Raw genomic sequence first — 17,191 nt, forward strand, 5'->3', positions numbered from 1 at the left:
TGTCGTCATGATTCGGCATGCCTCTTCAGCTTGTGGTCTAAGTATGCGCTAAGTTTGAAGTGGATCGGATTTGAAAAAAAGTCCCAAAGTGGGGTGTACGACAAGAACACGTGTGGGAAATGAAGACAAACTAGAGGTGGTTGTAACTGAACAACCACAAAGCTGTTCCCAAAACGCTATTGGACGATACAGAATGATTTGCTGATTTATCGAAAGAAAATGTCACTTTTAAAATTTATATTATAATCTGTAGTAATTGCATGTCCGGTATCAGCGGAAATAAGGGTCACATGTCCTTGACATTTCAGCAGGTATGCCTTCAGTACACTACGATGCAATATACAAAGAATCAGTATCAAATCTTTTCAAACTGCTGATAAATGATGGCTATCAAATTGCTTGCATGGGCGTCGCCAGGATTTTTCCAGACTTTCCAAACTTTTTCCATTATATTCTAAATTTATCATTTTTCCGAGCGTGAGTAGTGAAGCATTTGCCCTATCCCCTCTCTCCCCCCCCCCTTCCAATTGGAATTTGAAATTTCTTACGGCTGACTTGCCAAAACAGCTCATTACCAAGACCACCAATAAGATTTTAGGTCTCATTCTTCGCAGCTTTAAAACACAGGATCTCAAGGATCGCGTATAAACACTGCCTTTAGTTCGTCCAAGACTGGAATACTGCAGTTGGGACCCATATACAAAAACATAACATCAACAAAATCCGTACAAAGACGAGCTGCTAGGAATGTTCTCATTAAATATGCATGCTACGGAAAGCGTGTCTTCTATGATAAAGGAATATTGAATAGGCAGTCACTGGAAACCCGGCCGTCGCAGAAACGACAGACTAACAATAATGTACCAGATCCCACCCGCAACTACCATCTCTGAGCCCCCATAATTGTTTAATTCCAACAGCCTTAGGAACACGCAGCTATTATCAGTTTAAATACCGTCACATATCTACTCGTGCCAAGGTCTACAAATACTCCTTTTTTTCCAATGAACGATACCTACTGGAGTATCGGAACAACCTCCCTGCATCGGTTACCTATCTGCTCGATTTTCCAAATTCAAAACCACCCTCAGTCTACCTTATATATTCGTCGGTTCTACGCGCAACCTTGGCGTGATATCCCAAGGTGGGGAATTTGCCAAGACTGAACAAACGCAGAAGTAGTAGAAGCAGCATATGTGCATGCACCGACGCGACGCTGCGCCCGTAATACACAGTGTGGTTGCTAGACTTATACGTTGCATGGAAACACATTTAGCAGAGGGAGACATTTACCGTTGGGCACGGGGACATAATAAGTTAGAGGGGGACATATTTACCTAGGCAAATCTGCCTAGTGGACACCAAGGTAAATCTGTCCGGGGGACATTTTGGTCATCCTCATCCCCCGACTCGCCGACACGGCGCCTCTGGCTCTGCCCTTTTTTTTTCAGGACATCAAAAAGACTATGGAAACTTCGTGCGGGACACTTTAAATGTACCGGTACGTTAAAACCAAATTAGGTTTTGCCCTTCACCGACGTATAAACACTGTATACTCAGTGTGTTACCTCCCGAGTGAAAGTTGGAAAAAAATCACTCGGGTGGGACTCGAACCCACGACCTCCTGCTTTCTAGTGCAGATGTCTTACCACTCGACCACCGAGCTAACGGGATCGGTTTCCAACTTTCACTCGGGAGGTAACACACTGAGTACGGTATACAGTGTTTATACGTTGGTGAAGGGCCAAACCTAATTTGATTTACATCACCCCGACGCAAAATGTCATCTTATGAACGTTAAAACCACATCGCTGCCCGAACGTTTTGAAATGGTGTGTTTACTTCAACGTTTGCTTATAACTGCTATGATTTTGCACACAAATTGTCCAAATGAAAAAAATCGTGAAATCCTTGATGTGCACATTGCGGTTGGAATATATATATACAGATGATAGCAAGACTGGGGGAACAAAAAACGGTAGCCAAGGTAACCAAAACTGCACCAAGCTGTTTTTCAGATCTTGTTTAATATATGCTCCACGTTTGCTACAGGGCCACAGTATTAATAAAATTCACAGCTTCTTTGTTACACCACATCCGCCTGTAGATGTACCGTCAGAACCCGATCTATATCGTGGCAATTTTTTAATATAGGTAATTTGAAGGCCTATACTGACAGCCTACCATGACAGCCCCATTCTCATTTTTTTCCACTGTGAAGTCGCTCGTCCCTCCGTTATAATTTGCTTTTATTCTCCTACTATTTCATAACGTTCAAGGCCTATTTTGAACCTTAGTTCTATCCGAACAGGCAGCTAATTCGATGATCTCATTGAGCGTTAATATGCTTCTAACATCCTCATGCAATCAGGAGCTGGGGTCGTTTCGTGATATAAAGGGAACTGAAGAGCTATCGTTTAACTGAAATAGATACCCAGAATAAATCACACACCTTGGCCCCACGAATTAAGCCAGAGGCCTAAACACACTACATTTTCTGCGTTGTGCCTCGTAAAGGAGCTTTTGTATATTACGAAACTGTTTTATTTCATGTCCTACTAGGTGATTAAAACAAAGAAGAACCCAAACCCCAAAAATTATATTTCATACTTTAAAACAAAGTTACGGCAAACATAATAATGACTGGAAACCAATGTCATAAGCTACTTTTAGATGGAAAAAAATACTGAAATTGCTCAATGCCTTCAAAGAATGTCACCATTTTTTATAAACACAATGACACTAAAAACCTCTTTCGTCCAAACATGCGATTTCAAGAATCGTCGTCACAATTGTCTTCAAACATCACCAGCCATATAACCTCAGTTTAAAAGTTATGAATATTCAGCAAAGTCCTTTTTGAAGGCCCGTTCTTTAAAAAAAATGGATTTTATAAATCATATTGTTTACTTAACCAGGGTTGTTTCAAACAGTCAGAATACACAATAAACTGCTTTTTTTCATTAGACGAAACAGGTTTTGGGGTTATTGCGTTTATATGGTGATATTCTTTGAACGGAATAAGACATTTTAGTATTTTTTTTTTCATCTAAAAGTAGCTTATGAAATTGGCTTTCCAGTCATTATTATATCTGGTGCTACATAATTTTTTTAAATATGAAATATATTTTGGGGGTTTGGGTTCCGCTTTTTTTTTTTACTAACCCTGTAGTTTGAAACATTTAGATCGACGAACAAATAGTTTATGCTAGCTATACCTAATTCAAATGCAGTCCAGATTTTGTCCAGTGAAAAGGCATGAAAGCTGTCATTGCTTGGTTAATTCAATCTTATAATGGTTAATTCAAATCACATCAATTTTCCTCTTAACATGTTCACTCGTTATTAAAACCGCGACCTTGTAGAAAACGTGAAGCATATTTACGAAAAACCAACAGTCGTGAAAAGGCATGACAGCTATCATTGCTTGGTTAATTCAATCTTAGAATGGTTAATTCTAATCACATCAATTTTCCTCTTAACATGTTCACTCGTTATTAAAACCGCGACCTTGTAGAAAACGTGAAGCATATTTACGAGAAACCCACCGTCGTTAATTAGAGAGGTTTTGCACACGTTTGAAGCGTGGCAGTAATATTTTATGGTTACACGTGACGTGGGCCTCATTTACACACTAATCAGTGAGGCCCGTGACTGTCAGTTTCATCATATGTTCGTAAAGGTAATAACTCAAGCCTAAAACTCCTCATAGAGTATTTAGCACCAGAAAAATGAGCTCATTACTTCGGACCAAAGACTAATGTATACGTTTTTTTGGCTCTAATACTATGGTGACTTGTTTTGACCGAGAGATCAACTTATGGTTAAATAGCATGAATTATACTTTCACCAACATAGCCCCAAAGACCTACCAACTTCTAGGAAAATATCTGCCTCTTTAATAGTCGGGCAAGATAACTTTGCCCAAATCCTCAGGGAACATTTTCTTAACAACTGGTTGTTAAAGTTGTCCGAACAATTGGGTAAAAACAAATTGAACTAAGTTGGGCTAAAACACGTGCCTCAATCCTTAAAGTAAATATTCCTAACAGTAGCTCAACGTTAGGAGCAGACACTTGGGTAAACTGTACCAAATCCTGGTAAAAACCATTTTACTTATTTTCGTTTACCCGATATTTTTCGGCGAACCAAGTGACTGATGGCAACACTTCCTTGTGCGCATGTACGTCCGCACGGACTTAGTTTAGTGTATGCAACCTAGTCCTCATGATTACCTTATTTTCGACCTCATTTCCAATAGTAACCCTAGTCCCTTGCACAACAATTAGGGTCTATGATATGCGGGCAGTTTCGGCGATTCGTTTTGCGGAACAAGGCTGCGTCTTCAAGTTGACCTCGAGATTCTGACCATTCAGCGGACGCCTTATATGGGGTCTTCGGTAACCCGTTGCTGTATCACAAAAACATGGCGGCCAAATTGACCAATCAACAGCTGTGTCCACAGTTTCTGATCGAAATGGTGTCACAGACGAATCCCATTGGCTGGCGCTTGGGGTCGCGTAAAATGTGCACGCTTACATTATATCAGACGTTGGATACGGGGAGGTGTACATTGAACACCTGATGATGCTCAGACCATGGGGTAGGTTTAATAAACCTAGACCTTTTGAAAATCATGTTATTGCTTTTTGAAGAAAGGGATAACGTATTGGTTTCAACGGGAGATGAAGAAACTTGAATGAAATCGAGTTTTTCAGAAAAGTAATCCTTGCATGAGTGACAACGCTATTGTGTTACTCCTGAATGTTAAAATAAATTAGAAGTGTTACACTGATTATTTTTACAGAACCCTTATTCTTTGATGTCTCTCTTGTCAAATGTATACAAGAACTGTGACAATAAATCGAGGTTCTATAGTCTGCTTTGACCTCCGTCAGTCACGATGTGTTTATAATCGGAAACGACCTCCACAAACAAAAGACCTTTCTCGTGGCACGCAATCTTGACAATCAAGCGAGGTAGTGCTTCCACTTGCAAGGAAATGTCCTTATGTAAAGTAATATTTACTTTCGAAGGATCTTCTAAGGAAATGAAAAAAAAAACTTGGGAAATATAGAGGAAATATAAAGAAATTCTAGGAAAATTATTAACTTGTGAGCTAATTGTACATTATTCTCCAAAATTAGTAGCAAATTCTGTTATATTCTCAAAAAGTGGTCGTTTTATTAGATATCTTGTCCTTTTAAGATTGACTTGATACAAGACTAGTAAAATAAAACTTGGCCTGACTATTGGCCTGAAACGTTAGGCGCCGTTCTGCTCCAAGAAATAGTTTCCACTCCAATTCACGGACAGCTTGCTCATTTGATCTAGTTACATTGTATCTGCTGTAAATTAGCAGGGGCTGGGAGATCATTTGAGCTGCCAAATCGTGGCACATAGATAATGTTTCAGCGATGCATCGGCGTAACGAACTGCTCGACATTTTGCTTCGCTTAGCACACATTAAACCCGTAATTTAAATGAAATCAGATAAGGGAATCCTTACCCTGGAGCATTTAAATGACGGTCCCATTTTTTGAGCTGTCTTAGCGCCTGAGCGGTGGCGCAGAATTTCAATTTCATCATGTTCCCAGGAGTATACGCCCTGATGATGAAACCTTATCAGTGTGACAGTATAATTGCAACGAATTTTAGAAGTCCAAGAGGTAGGTAGTGTGTACTCTGGTTCCCTATACAGACTCATAAACGCCCTTCACTAGAAGAGCTGAAAGGTTCAAATCCAGGGTACATCGGGCTAAAGTGGCGTATGTGATAGCCACTGTTTGAAATTCTCGTGTAGCTGTGCTGAGGAAAGCTTCAAGACAAATTTGAAAGGGGTTGTGCCAAGAAAATTGCCGAGAGACTTTCCGTTTTGGAAGGTAGCCAAGTATTGTTGCGGTCACCCGACTGACGCAAAATCAAAACGAGGAGTGGGGACTGGACACCGTCTGATTCCCCCCCCCCCCTTTAGCGACGCCCGTGGTGGTGTGTAAAGACGCGATGAAAAGGGACCCGTATGTAGACTGTCAAAGGCTTGTTGTGCCCCGTTCAGGAAAACTTTTTAAAAGCCAGTAAATTTGAATAAGGGAATAACCACGTGCTTGGCCGGTCTTAAACAAGTCCGTTTGAGACCGGCTGGGGATATGGACGCCGATAATGGCCGAGCCTTTATGTTTGGGGGAAAAAAACGCAGTGTGTAATTGGTGAGTATTTTTATTGGCCTTTTAGGTTAAAATTCAGATGCCTTATTTCGCCATTTGTGCATGGTTTCTCTGTATTATAAAAAGCACTTTTACAGCCGCTCACGTGAGACATCACCTTAGTAAAGGGTTAGTGAGCCGAAAAGGTAGGCACGGCAGAGTGAGCTGTGATCGGTCCACCAACGAGGGCATAGGTGTAGATCAAGCCAAGGAAAAAGCCGATAGGAAGACTCTCTGGGTAGTCAAGCGAATCTTTTTCAACAAGTGCAAAGATTGTTTGTCAAGTTACCTACACTTGAATGATAATGATACGCATCAAACAAATTGTGGCGATATCGAAGACAAATTAAATGGAGGAAATGCAATGCACAAAGCCTTTAACAGAGAGGTTGCCTAAACACCAGGCTAGCCAAATTTGACGGGCTGTTCCAACAAGATGAAGAGTACGCTGACAAGGAAGATATTGACGATTACAGATAGAAGTTTCAGAAAGACTATTGTAAATATAATCTAGCATTCCATTCTTACATTAATCTATTGTAGTTGTTTCATACTACATGTAAGCGTTGCATTGAGACCACTGATGATTTAATAGCGAAGGAAGATGGGGAAAATGGGGGACACGAATCAAAACACGGTGTTTCAGATCTTCATCATCATCATCGGTCGGCTGTGGAGCAGTCGACTACCAGTTTTCGCCATGCAGGTCTCTGTTGGGCTTATTCCTCCATAATGGTGGCTGTGAGGAAACCATCAAGGTCCCCCTTGATGGACTGCACAGAAAGGAGGTGCGTTGCCGCCCTGGTTGTCCCTTTCCCTCTTTGGTTGTTTACAGTGCATATGTGCAGGCTCTATCTGGTTCATGCGCAAGGTGCGGCCTAAGAAGTTCACCTGCTTACGGTGCACCTCGTTGATGAGTGGTTTGGCTTTGACTATGTTGAGGATGACGCTTTTCAGGATCCTGTCCGTCCGTTTAACGCCCAGCATAATGCGGTAGCATGAGATAGCAAAGGCATTGATATTTTTCTTCGTGCTGCTATCCACTATCCACACTTCGCATCCATACCGTAGAATAGATATACAAGTTGCCTTAAATAGACGTGTCTTGCATAGACGTAGCCAGCGGGGTTAAGGGGGTATTTACCCCCCCCCCCCCCATTATTTTGTAATGACTGCCTTTTTTCCATTCAAATGCCCTTTTTTCAACGGGCTTACCCCCCCAATAGTTCGTAAATAGTGCCCTTTTTTACGAAGTACCCTTTTATCTGAACAAGTGGCCCTTTAAAAAAAAAAGTGGTGCCCTTTTTGTGGCATCTGCCGTTTTGGTTGCCTATATTTCAAAAGTTCGCACATGTATCGCCCTGAAAAGCACCATATTTTGGCCCTTTGTGTGCATAATTGTATTGTCGGTTGGAACAGCGCCCCCATCGACAGATGGTTACCCCCCCCCCCGGCTGTTTGATTTTACGGAGACCAAGTGTCCTGAGAAAACATACTGTCTACATTTCGAATCAGATGTGCAAGTGCACCCCCCCCCCCCAATAAAAAAATGACCAAGCAAGACATTTCCGTCTCCTGAGGTCGGCTGTGCTCGATCCCATCATCGATCTTAAGAGAGAGAAAAGATGCCAATAAAGCAACAACGGTATTATACTATCTGTTTTACTATCTGTTTTTAGCGTTGTCTTTTTCTTGCGCTTTAACTATCTGGAAAACCCTGACTGGCCCAGTTGTTATTTTATTGTCTAAAAATGTAACATTTTCGTCGCTGTCACCTACATGTACATAGCGAGCAGCGTTTAGTCAGTCAACTTTATTGACTTTTTCACGTACGGATATACATGTATGAAGCTCCCTCGCTGCACTGACTCACAACTGCGCCGCCACTGACAGCCCATTGACCAATGTCCATAAATTGTCCACAGGATTATCTAAGGTCACAGGTGACCGCGTTAACCACCAATCTTACACCGTTCGTAGCAATACGTTCATACCTACAGCTGTGTGGTTGCGAAGGGCGATTTCTAAAGGTTTTGTAACACTTTATTGTGAACGAAACTACTTGTACACAGACATGTTCACGTTTAGTTCCGTGGGACGAGGCCTTTTTTCGCTCGTCACGCGGTCTGGTTCGCCAAATTTTATAAAACTTCACAGACATGTAGATTATGGTGTACCATATCCAAAAAACTTTGTTCCCGATCCACAGTTAGTTTGGGAATGAGAAACTCTGGTATAAAAACGCCGAAAATTCTGCATGAGAAATAAAAAAGAAACAGCGCCCCCTACATATTGACACAGTCAGAAACCTTTTTTTTTCACGTAATGCCGTCCGACTCCAAGTTCTGGCGGTCTTTATAATAGAGATCAGTGGGTCTGACGCGAGTATTTATTATTGTTCTCGCGATCGAACGGAGGGAACACGACCCACGAACACTGCACTCGGAACAGGAAATCACACCGCATGCACCTATCCGTCGTTGTTTGCAAGAATAATATACCCGGTCCCGTGTCAAGAACAATCAAGACCCGCCTAAACTTGGCCAATGAATTCTTCAAAGCTTCCTTCATATGCAAAAATATCACCTTTACAGTTTTGTCCAACATGATCACGTTATAAATTTCATCACGTTATAAATTTAAGATCGAATGTTAACATTGTTATGTATTTAGCTAAACATCGATTTGATGGTTAAACCACAGATCAGAATAATATTTTTCTGAACTCTTTTCTCATAGGGTAACATGTTTTCAAAAATAATATAAGTGTGTGGCATCTGGTGGAGCATCCGAACTTCTGAAACATCGTTAAAAAAAATGTTATGCCTGAAATTTAAAAAAATGTAATACAAATTTGATGCAGTCTCAAAAAAAGGAAGTGGGTGGGCCGTTGGGTTATTTGTGGCTTCATAGAATGGACGGAGCCACAACAAAATAATGAATCGGTTCTTTAAACAATATTCAGAATAATAAAAACGGTAAAACGGTTTTGGCTGAAACAAATTGCAGTTGTAATGCTGCCACTCACAGCTTCTAAATAGGGAAACATTAATTTATTTCCTCTTCTTAACAAAAAAATTGCAAACAATTTGATGAGACTTTTGATATGTTATACAACAATTATCTTATCGGCCTGTAATGTATACATGTGCTCATTTAGCTCGTTTGGGTAGTTGAAAACAAACAAGTAATGCTCATTCAGTACAGATTGAACAAACTTATGTAATTCTTTTTGTGTGGGTAATAGCTGTGCCCCCCCCCCTCCTGAAAAAAGAATAATTATATAAAAGAATGAATGTTATTAAATTATATAGGTTTTCCGGGCTATTCTATAACGTTTATCATTCGAATTCACCGTTTGTAATATTCATATTCGTCCATCACCGTCATTTAAGAGACATTTTAAAATTCAGTTGAAGCAAATTCAACAAAGAAGTATACGTTTTCGTAGCGGGGTATCGATTTCGTCTAATCTACGCCAAACCTTGTTTAATTTTTAGTCAGAAATTAAATTCGTCTAATTGATCTATATGCGAGGAATTCGATCTCTGAATGCTGCCATTCTGCAACAGCTTAGACGTATTTGATCTGTATTGATATTATATGGAAGATGTAATGTACCGATATCGGGCAAGCGCTCTTTGCGTGCGAAAGGGTTTCTGACTGTGTCAATAGAGGGCGGTGTTTCTTATGGTTTTTCTCATGCACAGTTTTCGGCATTTTCATCCCGGATTTTCTCACTCCCAAACAAACTGAGGATCGGGAAGCAAAGTTTTTTAGATATGGTACATCATAATCTACGTGTCTGGAGAGTTTTATGAAATTCGTCTGACCAGATCGCGTATCTCGAAAACTAAAGCATTTTCGGCCTCTCGTCCCACGGACTAGTTGGCGGGCGAAATCTTTGAAATTTGATTTCTCCCGTTTAGAAGACCGTATCTTCATGCAACTTTAAGGGGTAATTTCCCTGATAATAATCCAAGTATCTGCTTAAAAACATTGTGATATGTTTATTACTTTTTGTTGAAGTTGGAAAAATAGACCTGAGTAGGTGCCGTTTTGAAAAAGTAACACTGGCGTTTGCAATATCTGTCAATCTATTCACGACTCACGAATATTAATAAGGTTCCTATCCATTATGGTGTACAGTAAAACATTTGCAGAAAAACCCCCTTCACGAGTTATTAATTGATAAATATCACCCATTGGTCAATACCGAGACCAACGCAAAGTCACGCCCAGCTATAGGAAACGGTACTCGGTTCCTTACCCTAACCAATTCCATACTCACTCTCATCCATACAATATGTCAATCTGTACCCGGATTGTTTTACGCCTATATAGTTAAATATTCATATCATACTTTCTTATTCATGTGACCGATTCATATCTCTTCAGAAAAAAAGGTCAAACTGTGCCAGGAAGTCTACCTACACTAACAGGCACAGTGGGCACTGTGCCTATTTGATAAAGCGGGCCTGTCTGTGACGTCGGCACGAGCTGCCGCGCGAGGTCGCTATACGACGGTTGACAGCTACAGCTGTGCAAAACATAAGCAAGTGCTCGGTCGCAGGCACTTACGAAGTGAGCTGAATGTTAGTGAGCGACTCAAAATCATGGATCAAGCTAAGGGGAAATCTTGAAGGAGAGCCAAGCTACAGTTTTAATGTGATGTTTGTGATGTAATATATCAACTTTGATGGCCCATCCCCATCTCTCTAAACACGAGCACATTTCATTCAAAAGGTCAGGGGAAAATGGCCAGGAAACGCCTCAGATTGCACCACGGAGCATCTAGAATACAAATATTTCCTGGGGCCCTAAAGCGGGTCCTGGAACCCACACCTTTAGGGATTCGCGCTCGCATATTAAAAGTTCTACTTTAGGATTTAAAGACCCCCCCCCCCCCCCCCCCCCCCAGCCAAGTCTGGGGTCAGGGAACGGGTCAAAAAAAGGTATGCGCCCAGGTACTGAGCGTGTAAACGTAGTTTTTTTGACGAGACAATGTCAAAAACTTTGCAGTATGATACTGGCCAAATTTTGACGATTGACTTTTGAAGTTGAACTTATCTCACTGAAAAATTAATTCCATTCAAAGTAGGCAACATAAATAACCATAAATACATATAGAAATTAGAAATGGAGTTAAGGGATTTTTTGCATGAATGTCTATCAGCAAATTTCATGATGTCAACCCCCCCTCCCCCCCCCCCTCCTTTCAAAATGGTCTTGCGACGCCCGTATCTACAACTATTTACCGCTGATTGATATGATACATGAGTCGGTTATTAAAATGAACCAATATTTATTGAGAATGTCAGTGTGAAATTGATAGTGGTAAAAGCAAATCATATGATCACTTGGGAAAATACTTTTATGTTCGTGGATACATCTAGTGACGAGTACTTTCTCACTATTATTGAACTTTGAGTGTGAAAGTGTAACGCAGTAAGAAATGCACCTTTACACGTTCAACCATGGGCGTCGCGAAGGGGGGGGGGGGGCAAGGGGGGCAGTAGACATGCCGGAGATGTCTACTGCAAAAAGTGTAGAGGAGATGTTGTGGCTAAGCTGGCATCACCCAAAGCGCTAACCAACGGAGCTAAAACATTCATCCCAAGGAGACCTGGAACTAGTTGTTTCTCCTTCTTGATGTCAACATCAACTGGATCGCGGACGACTAGAAAACCCATCTGAGGCAAAATGATCCCATCACAATTCAGGTCTAACTCTAAATACCCAACATATGGTATCTCCAAGCCATTAGCAGCTGTGATCCGCAAACAGGGGCCGTAAGACCTCAACTCGGTACCTTTTGGTTTCAGATGGTTCAGGAAAAACTCTTCAGTTACAGTAGAAACCATTGACCCCGTGTCAAGGAGACACTTTTGTCTCAACAGTCCCTAGTCTAAGAGTGAGTGTGGGACAACTACCAACAACATTAGAGGTGGAAGGACTCGCTTCAGCAAAACAAGAACTACAAAAAGGGTCCGTAGTTTCCCTCTCTTCGAAGGGACCCTGGTCCGAGAGAGGAGTTAGTTTCCCTGACTTGGAGGGGATTTCGTTGCTTTCCTCAACTCTTCTATCGTACCATGTGCTTCTTTGAGTTGTCGCTTGAAGCACCTCTCTGCTGTGTGTCCTGCCTTGCTACAAAATGTACAAGTTACCTTCGTCTGCTGTCTGCCAGTGGAGTTATTGGGCTTGGCTTGGGCTAATTGCTGGACAAGGGTAGTCAATTCATCCAGTTGTTTCTGCTGATGATCGATCTGCTCTTGTTGTTTGACCATGATGTCAAGTAATGATCTGGCACTCGGTTCTTCTTTTGCAGATTGTCTACTGATGGTCACAGGATTGGAAGAAGAGGCAGCCCCCTCACTCTCCTCAGCCCACTCGATGGCTTCCGTCCTCAAGGCAAAGAAGTCGATGCCAGGTGAACCACGAAGCTTACTTTTCAAGTACTTTCGAAGTAGAACATCGTGGACCCCCTCTGCAAACTGGTCTTTTAAGAGATGCTCTCGCTTCTCCATGAGCTGAGGGCACTTCCTGGCAGCCTTAGTGAACAGGTCAAGAAGGGAGTGAGAAAAAGATGTTAAGGACTCTTCCTGTGTCTGCTTCCGTTCAAAAAATGTCCGTTGCAGACGAACAGATGAGCCATGATCCCCAAATGTGTCTCGCAAGACAGAAAATAGTGCTTCCAAACTACCTACTTTGTGGTATTTGACCTCCTCTCTAGCTGAACTAGTTAGATACTGGAGGGCAAAATCTATTTCTGCCTTCTTAGACAAGGGTCGGGCCTTTACAGCAGTACTGACATCATAAATCCAGTCCTCTAACTTAATATCTGAAGATTTTCCAGAAAAAGACTGTAATTTCTTTTGGCTAGGAACCAACAGATAAGTCGGACTTTTGACTTTGGAAAATTCCTGTGTTTGATGGAATAAGGAACGCAAGTCTTCAAGTTCATCCATGAGATGTGACACACTAGGACCTCCTTCTGCCCCCTCCATTTCCTTAGGCATGACTAGTGTTATGATAGGAAAACCTGCTGCTTATTGGGGATAAAAGGTTAATATATGTACAAAAATATGTGGTTTTGCTTACAAATGCCTGTACGCAGCAAGCGCAACCTAATATGCAACCTTAACGCTTAGCAGCAGTGCACTTACACAGTCCACTAAGTCTAGAACCCAAGCACGGTAGATCACGTGCAGCTAGATGACAGGTGAATCACGGGGTGGAAGAAGGGATGGATGGCATGAACGTAGTCACCCAAGTGGTAGTATGTCCCAAATCTGCATGCACAGAAAAATATAAATGAAAAGACATCTGCCACAGGGGCATTAAAATGTTCACACCAAAAAGACTTGTGACAAAGCTCAATAGAGACTATGAAGAATAATCAAGAATTCCAAACACTTAAATAGAAATTCCAAAATTTCCAAAAATTCCAAAGGTGATACTGAAATGCTATAAAACAGCAAATCTAGAGCTAAGGTCACTGAACACCAACTCTTAGAATGTTATGAGGAGAGACAAATTCTTGAATGCTCCTTAAATTGCTATAAAAGAGCGAATTTAGAGCTAAGGAGCAGGTTACTATAACACCAACTCTCTAGAATATTATGAGAAGAGACAAAATTCTTGGATGCTCCTATTCTATATTAAGTGCTAATTTTACAAATGCAGTATACAAATGACAATATAAATTTTCTCACATAATATGTACAATTTTGTTTTGTTCTTTGTCTTTTTTCTAGGTTTTCAGAGAACAATAATAATGCAATGAATTACAACAAGCAAGAAATATTACCACCACCAGCAAAAATATGAAAATGCAGCTCCTACAGCCCGCTCCAGAGACCAATCGTCGCTGTCAGATCGATGGACGGCTACCAAGATGGAAGGAGTCTGGATTTCGCCAAAAGAAGACAGTTCAGTGGGGTCAATTGGCAGCAGATGACCACTCCTGCAGTCCACTCTGGAGGTCAGTCAGTGGTTCTCTGGCGGTGGGCACCACCAAGAAGACGCAGTCAATTGGACGACCGCAATGACCAGTTCAGGAAAAACCGCCCAGATGCAACATGTACAGTCCAGCCGGAACAGGATTCTGTGCTTCAGCGGTGTCTATGGCAGCACCAGAGTCTCTTGGAGAAAAATGTGTGTCTTCAAGATGGCACCAAGTAAGGAAGGCGGCAGGAACCTGGGCCGGTACACCCCTCCTTAGTCAACCTGGTCTGGTACCCAACCTCCGCTGGGCCTACTATGCCGATGCTGAGCTTAGCCTGGACTCCCAATCGTCATGAGCAGAACGACGCCACAGCTAGAGCTCCCGGTCTCATCAGTGCCAGGCGAATTCCCTATATATTTGACTGTCGTTTACCCTGATTTAATTTATCTAACTTCGCTCCCAAATCCAAAATAAAGTGGATAGCAAAGCTATCCTGCCGACTACGCCAAGTGTAACCGGGGAGAGTGGAATTAGTTAGTTTTTAAAATGTGGCACTCTCCTTATGTCCGAGGGGTTCCACTAAAAAATGATTTGGGTAGAGCGAATGTTTTCTGTTGTCTCACAAATATGAAATGGTTTATTTACAGTACAAATAGAGACAATTAGGTATTTACACAAGAATTATATTAGAAACTTGGTTGGGTGTATAAAAACAGAACTTTGTTGGGTGTATAAAAAACGACAGTCAAAAGGGAATGGGCTAATGAAGTAGCTCCAAGGATATTATCTGAAATGCATAAAAACAATAAATGTCTAATGAATTATGTAAATTACTGTGGCATAAAATGATTGTTGCCCAAACAGCAGAATTATTTAAATGGAATTATGCACGAATATGAATATTTTATATACATGTAGTGTAATTTTAAATCCAAAAATAGAAATGAATTATTCACCAAGTTATGTTATAAAATGAAATCAGAATATAATACCATGCCCTAATAACAAATTCCCGAATGATCATAGCAATAGAAAACTGATAGTTTTGGGGAAATGGGAAAAGTCTATTTCAAAAGATAAATGAGAACGTAACTATTATGGCAACACTAAAATTTAAGTTGAAGTTAGCGTACTTGTGTTGCTCATAAGTTCCAATTTGTGTTTGTTTCAAAAGGAAAATTTGAAGTTCACAAAAATAAAGTGCTTGATATCATTGTTTTCCGAAATGCCGAAAAATAGTAGGAGATTGTGTTAAAATAAATGGACGGTGTTTACCCGAAATGTTTAAAGTATAAAATAAAGTCAACAAAAAATCCTTTTTGCCATCTCATGCAAGAATTAAATAGAGAATCATTAAAATCATTCTCAAAAATACTTGCAAATCACGACGACAGATTTGTTTCAAAAGTTAATAATCAGTCGTGATTACAAGACAAATTTCCGGCCGTGTCCGTTTTGACGGCCTTTAATTCTGGCAATAAACCAACATACAAAAGACCAGAATGTTTCATACATGATGGCATAAAAAGATTTTAGGCATAAAAATGTTTTAGGCATAAAAATGTTTTAGGCATAAAAATGTTTTAGGCATAAAAATGTTAAATATCAGACAAGGGATTTACTCACCACTTGGGAAGATCTACGTTCATGCCTACTCCGATGTGAAAATCGACGATCAGCAGTGAAAATACAATGTAGATGTAAATATTTTACTGCTATAGGGAGCCTCTCTCAAAATTGTAATAAAAGTGAAGAGTGTAAGCGCTCGTAAAAGATGGTCTGAATTCAACGATGTGTTGGATCGAAATCAACAATATTCCGCAGCAGGCCCTACAAGAAAACTATACCGAAACGCCCGGAATGTCAACTATTCCTCTTAAACAAAGCGCGTTGGAATGCAAAACTTGCACGCTCGCTACGCCCATCGCATAGTTGAGCCAAATTCTAGGCGGCGCGCGCTGTTAAAAAAGGTTTAGTTGGCCGCGAGAGGGCGCTAGGCAAAAAGCATGATCACAATGGCTGCTCACATGTAAATCTACACAAACACGAAGTTACAAAAGTTTGGTATGAAATAATGCTGGAGTAAGGAACCAGTCGGGGAAAAGTAAGTACTGCAACCCGACCTGGTTACATACTGATCAGTTGTAATTCGAGCAATATGTGCCCAGTAGTTTTTGAGTTCGACAAAAAAGTATTTTGGTTGAGTGTAGTACTGTATAAGCAGAGTAGGCATACAGAAAATCGGACAGCCAGGTGAAAAAGTTTGCCAGTCAAGGTTCATGTGAAGTTAACAAAGGCAAAGCCATGGGGTTTTCCCAAATTTATTTTGCCAGGGACTTCTTTTGATAGTGCAAGTTTCACGAGTGTCCTTTTTGTGAAAACTATTATACTACAGTAGTCCCTTGACAAAGAGCACTGCCCTGAAAGGACTTTCGAGTCCACAGAATATATACCGAATTTCTGAATATATCTTTTATATTATATTTGAAAACAAACACAATTGCGTGTGCATTGACCGGTCAATGACATCCGCATCGGCCCACCTATAGTATTATTCTCTAAAACGCTATGCTTAACACTAATAAATTATTTTCTGAGGCGCTTGCGCACGCGCACCTGAAAAGGAATAAATTACAGCAATAAAACCTTTGTGATTAGGAATTTTGCTTTATCGCATCAGCCCAGGGCCGATTGAACTAACCGTGCAAGTGACTTGAAAGGACGACGTCATCACTAACGTTAACACCGCTATACTCACCTAATAACTAAAGATGGCAATTACTTGCCATTTCTCATCTAATTATACGGTTTTGTGAGCAAATCGTTTCCTGGTAGTTAATGCACAGGTAGATAAAGCTTTTTGGAAGTATCCTCTGTAACTTTAAATGGAAAAAAAAATTGAAATTGTATTTCATAAAATTGTGTATGGCCTGACTATGCATGTGGCATGCGAAAAAGCGTGAGCGACACGAACGCATTCTAGCCTATAATGGGCGTCCAATTCTATGACTTATCTCTCTACTGTGCTTCTACTTCTTAA

General features: G+C 40.9%; 2 protein-coding genes across 2 annotated transcripts in view; both read right to left on the reverse strand.

The window, feature by feature from the left end:
* The window catches only part of LOC119720859, a 31,890-nt gene extending 24,700 nt beyond the window's left edge, over positions 1–7,190 (reverse strand). Inside the window, exon 1 of the mRNA XM_038190725.1 lies at positions 7,095–7,190. Coding sequence (XP_038046653.1) covers positions 7,095–7,190 — 96 coding nt within the window. The remainder of the gene's footprint in view (positions 1–7,094) is intronic.
* Positions 7,191–12,221: 5,031 nt separating this feature from the next.
* Positions 12,222–14,098, reverse strand: LOC119721035. The gene is made up of 2 exons (XM_038190909.1): positions 14,014–14,098; positions 12,222–13,495 (listed from the first exon to the last, which is right to left on the reverse strand). The coding sequence occupies exon 2, from the start codon at positions 13,220–13,222 to the stop codon at positions 12,239–12,241; it is 984 nt and encodes a 327-aa protein (XP_038046837.1). The 5' UTR covers positions 13,223–13,495; positions 14,014–14,098; the 3' UTR covers positions 12,222–12,238.
* Between the last annotated feature and the right edge of the window lie 3,093 nt (positions 14,099–17,191).

This window comes from Patiria miniata, unplaced genomic scaffold (genome assembly GCF_015706575.1).
Source record: "Patiria miniata isolate m_02_andy unplaced genomic scaffold, ASM1570657v1 HiC_scaffold_9, whole genome shotgun sequence".
Taxonomy (NCBI): Eukaryota; Metazoa; Echinodermata; class Asteroidea; order Valvatida; family Asterinidae; genus Patiria; species Patiria miniata.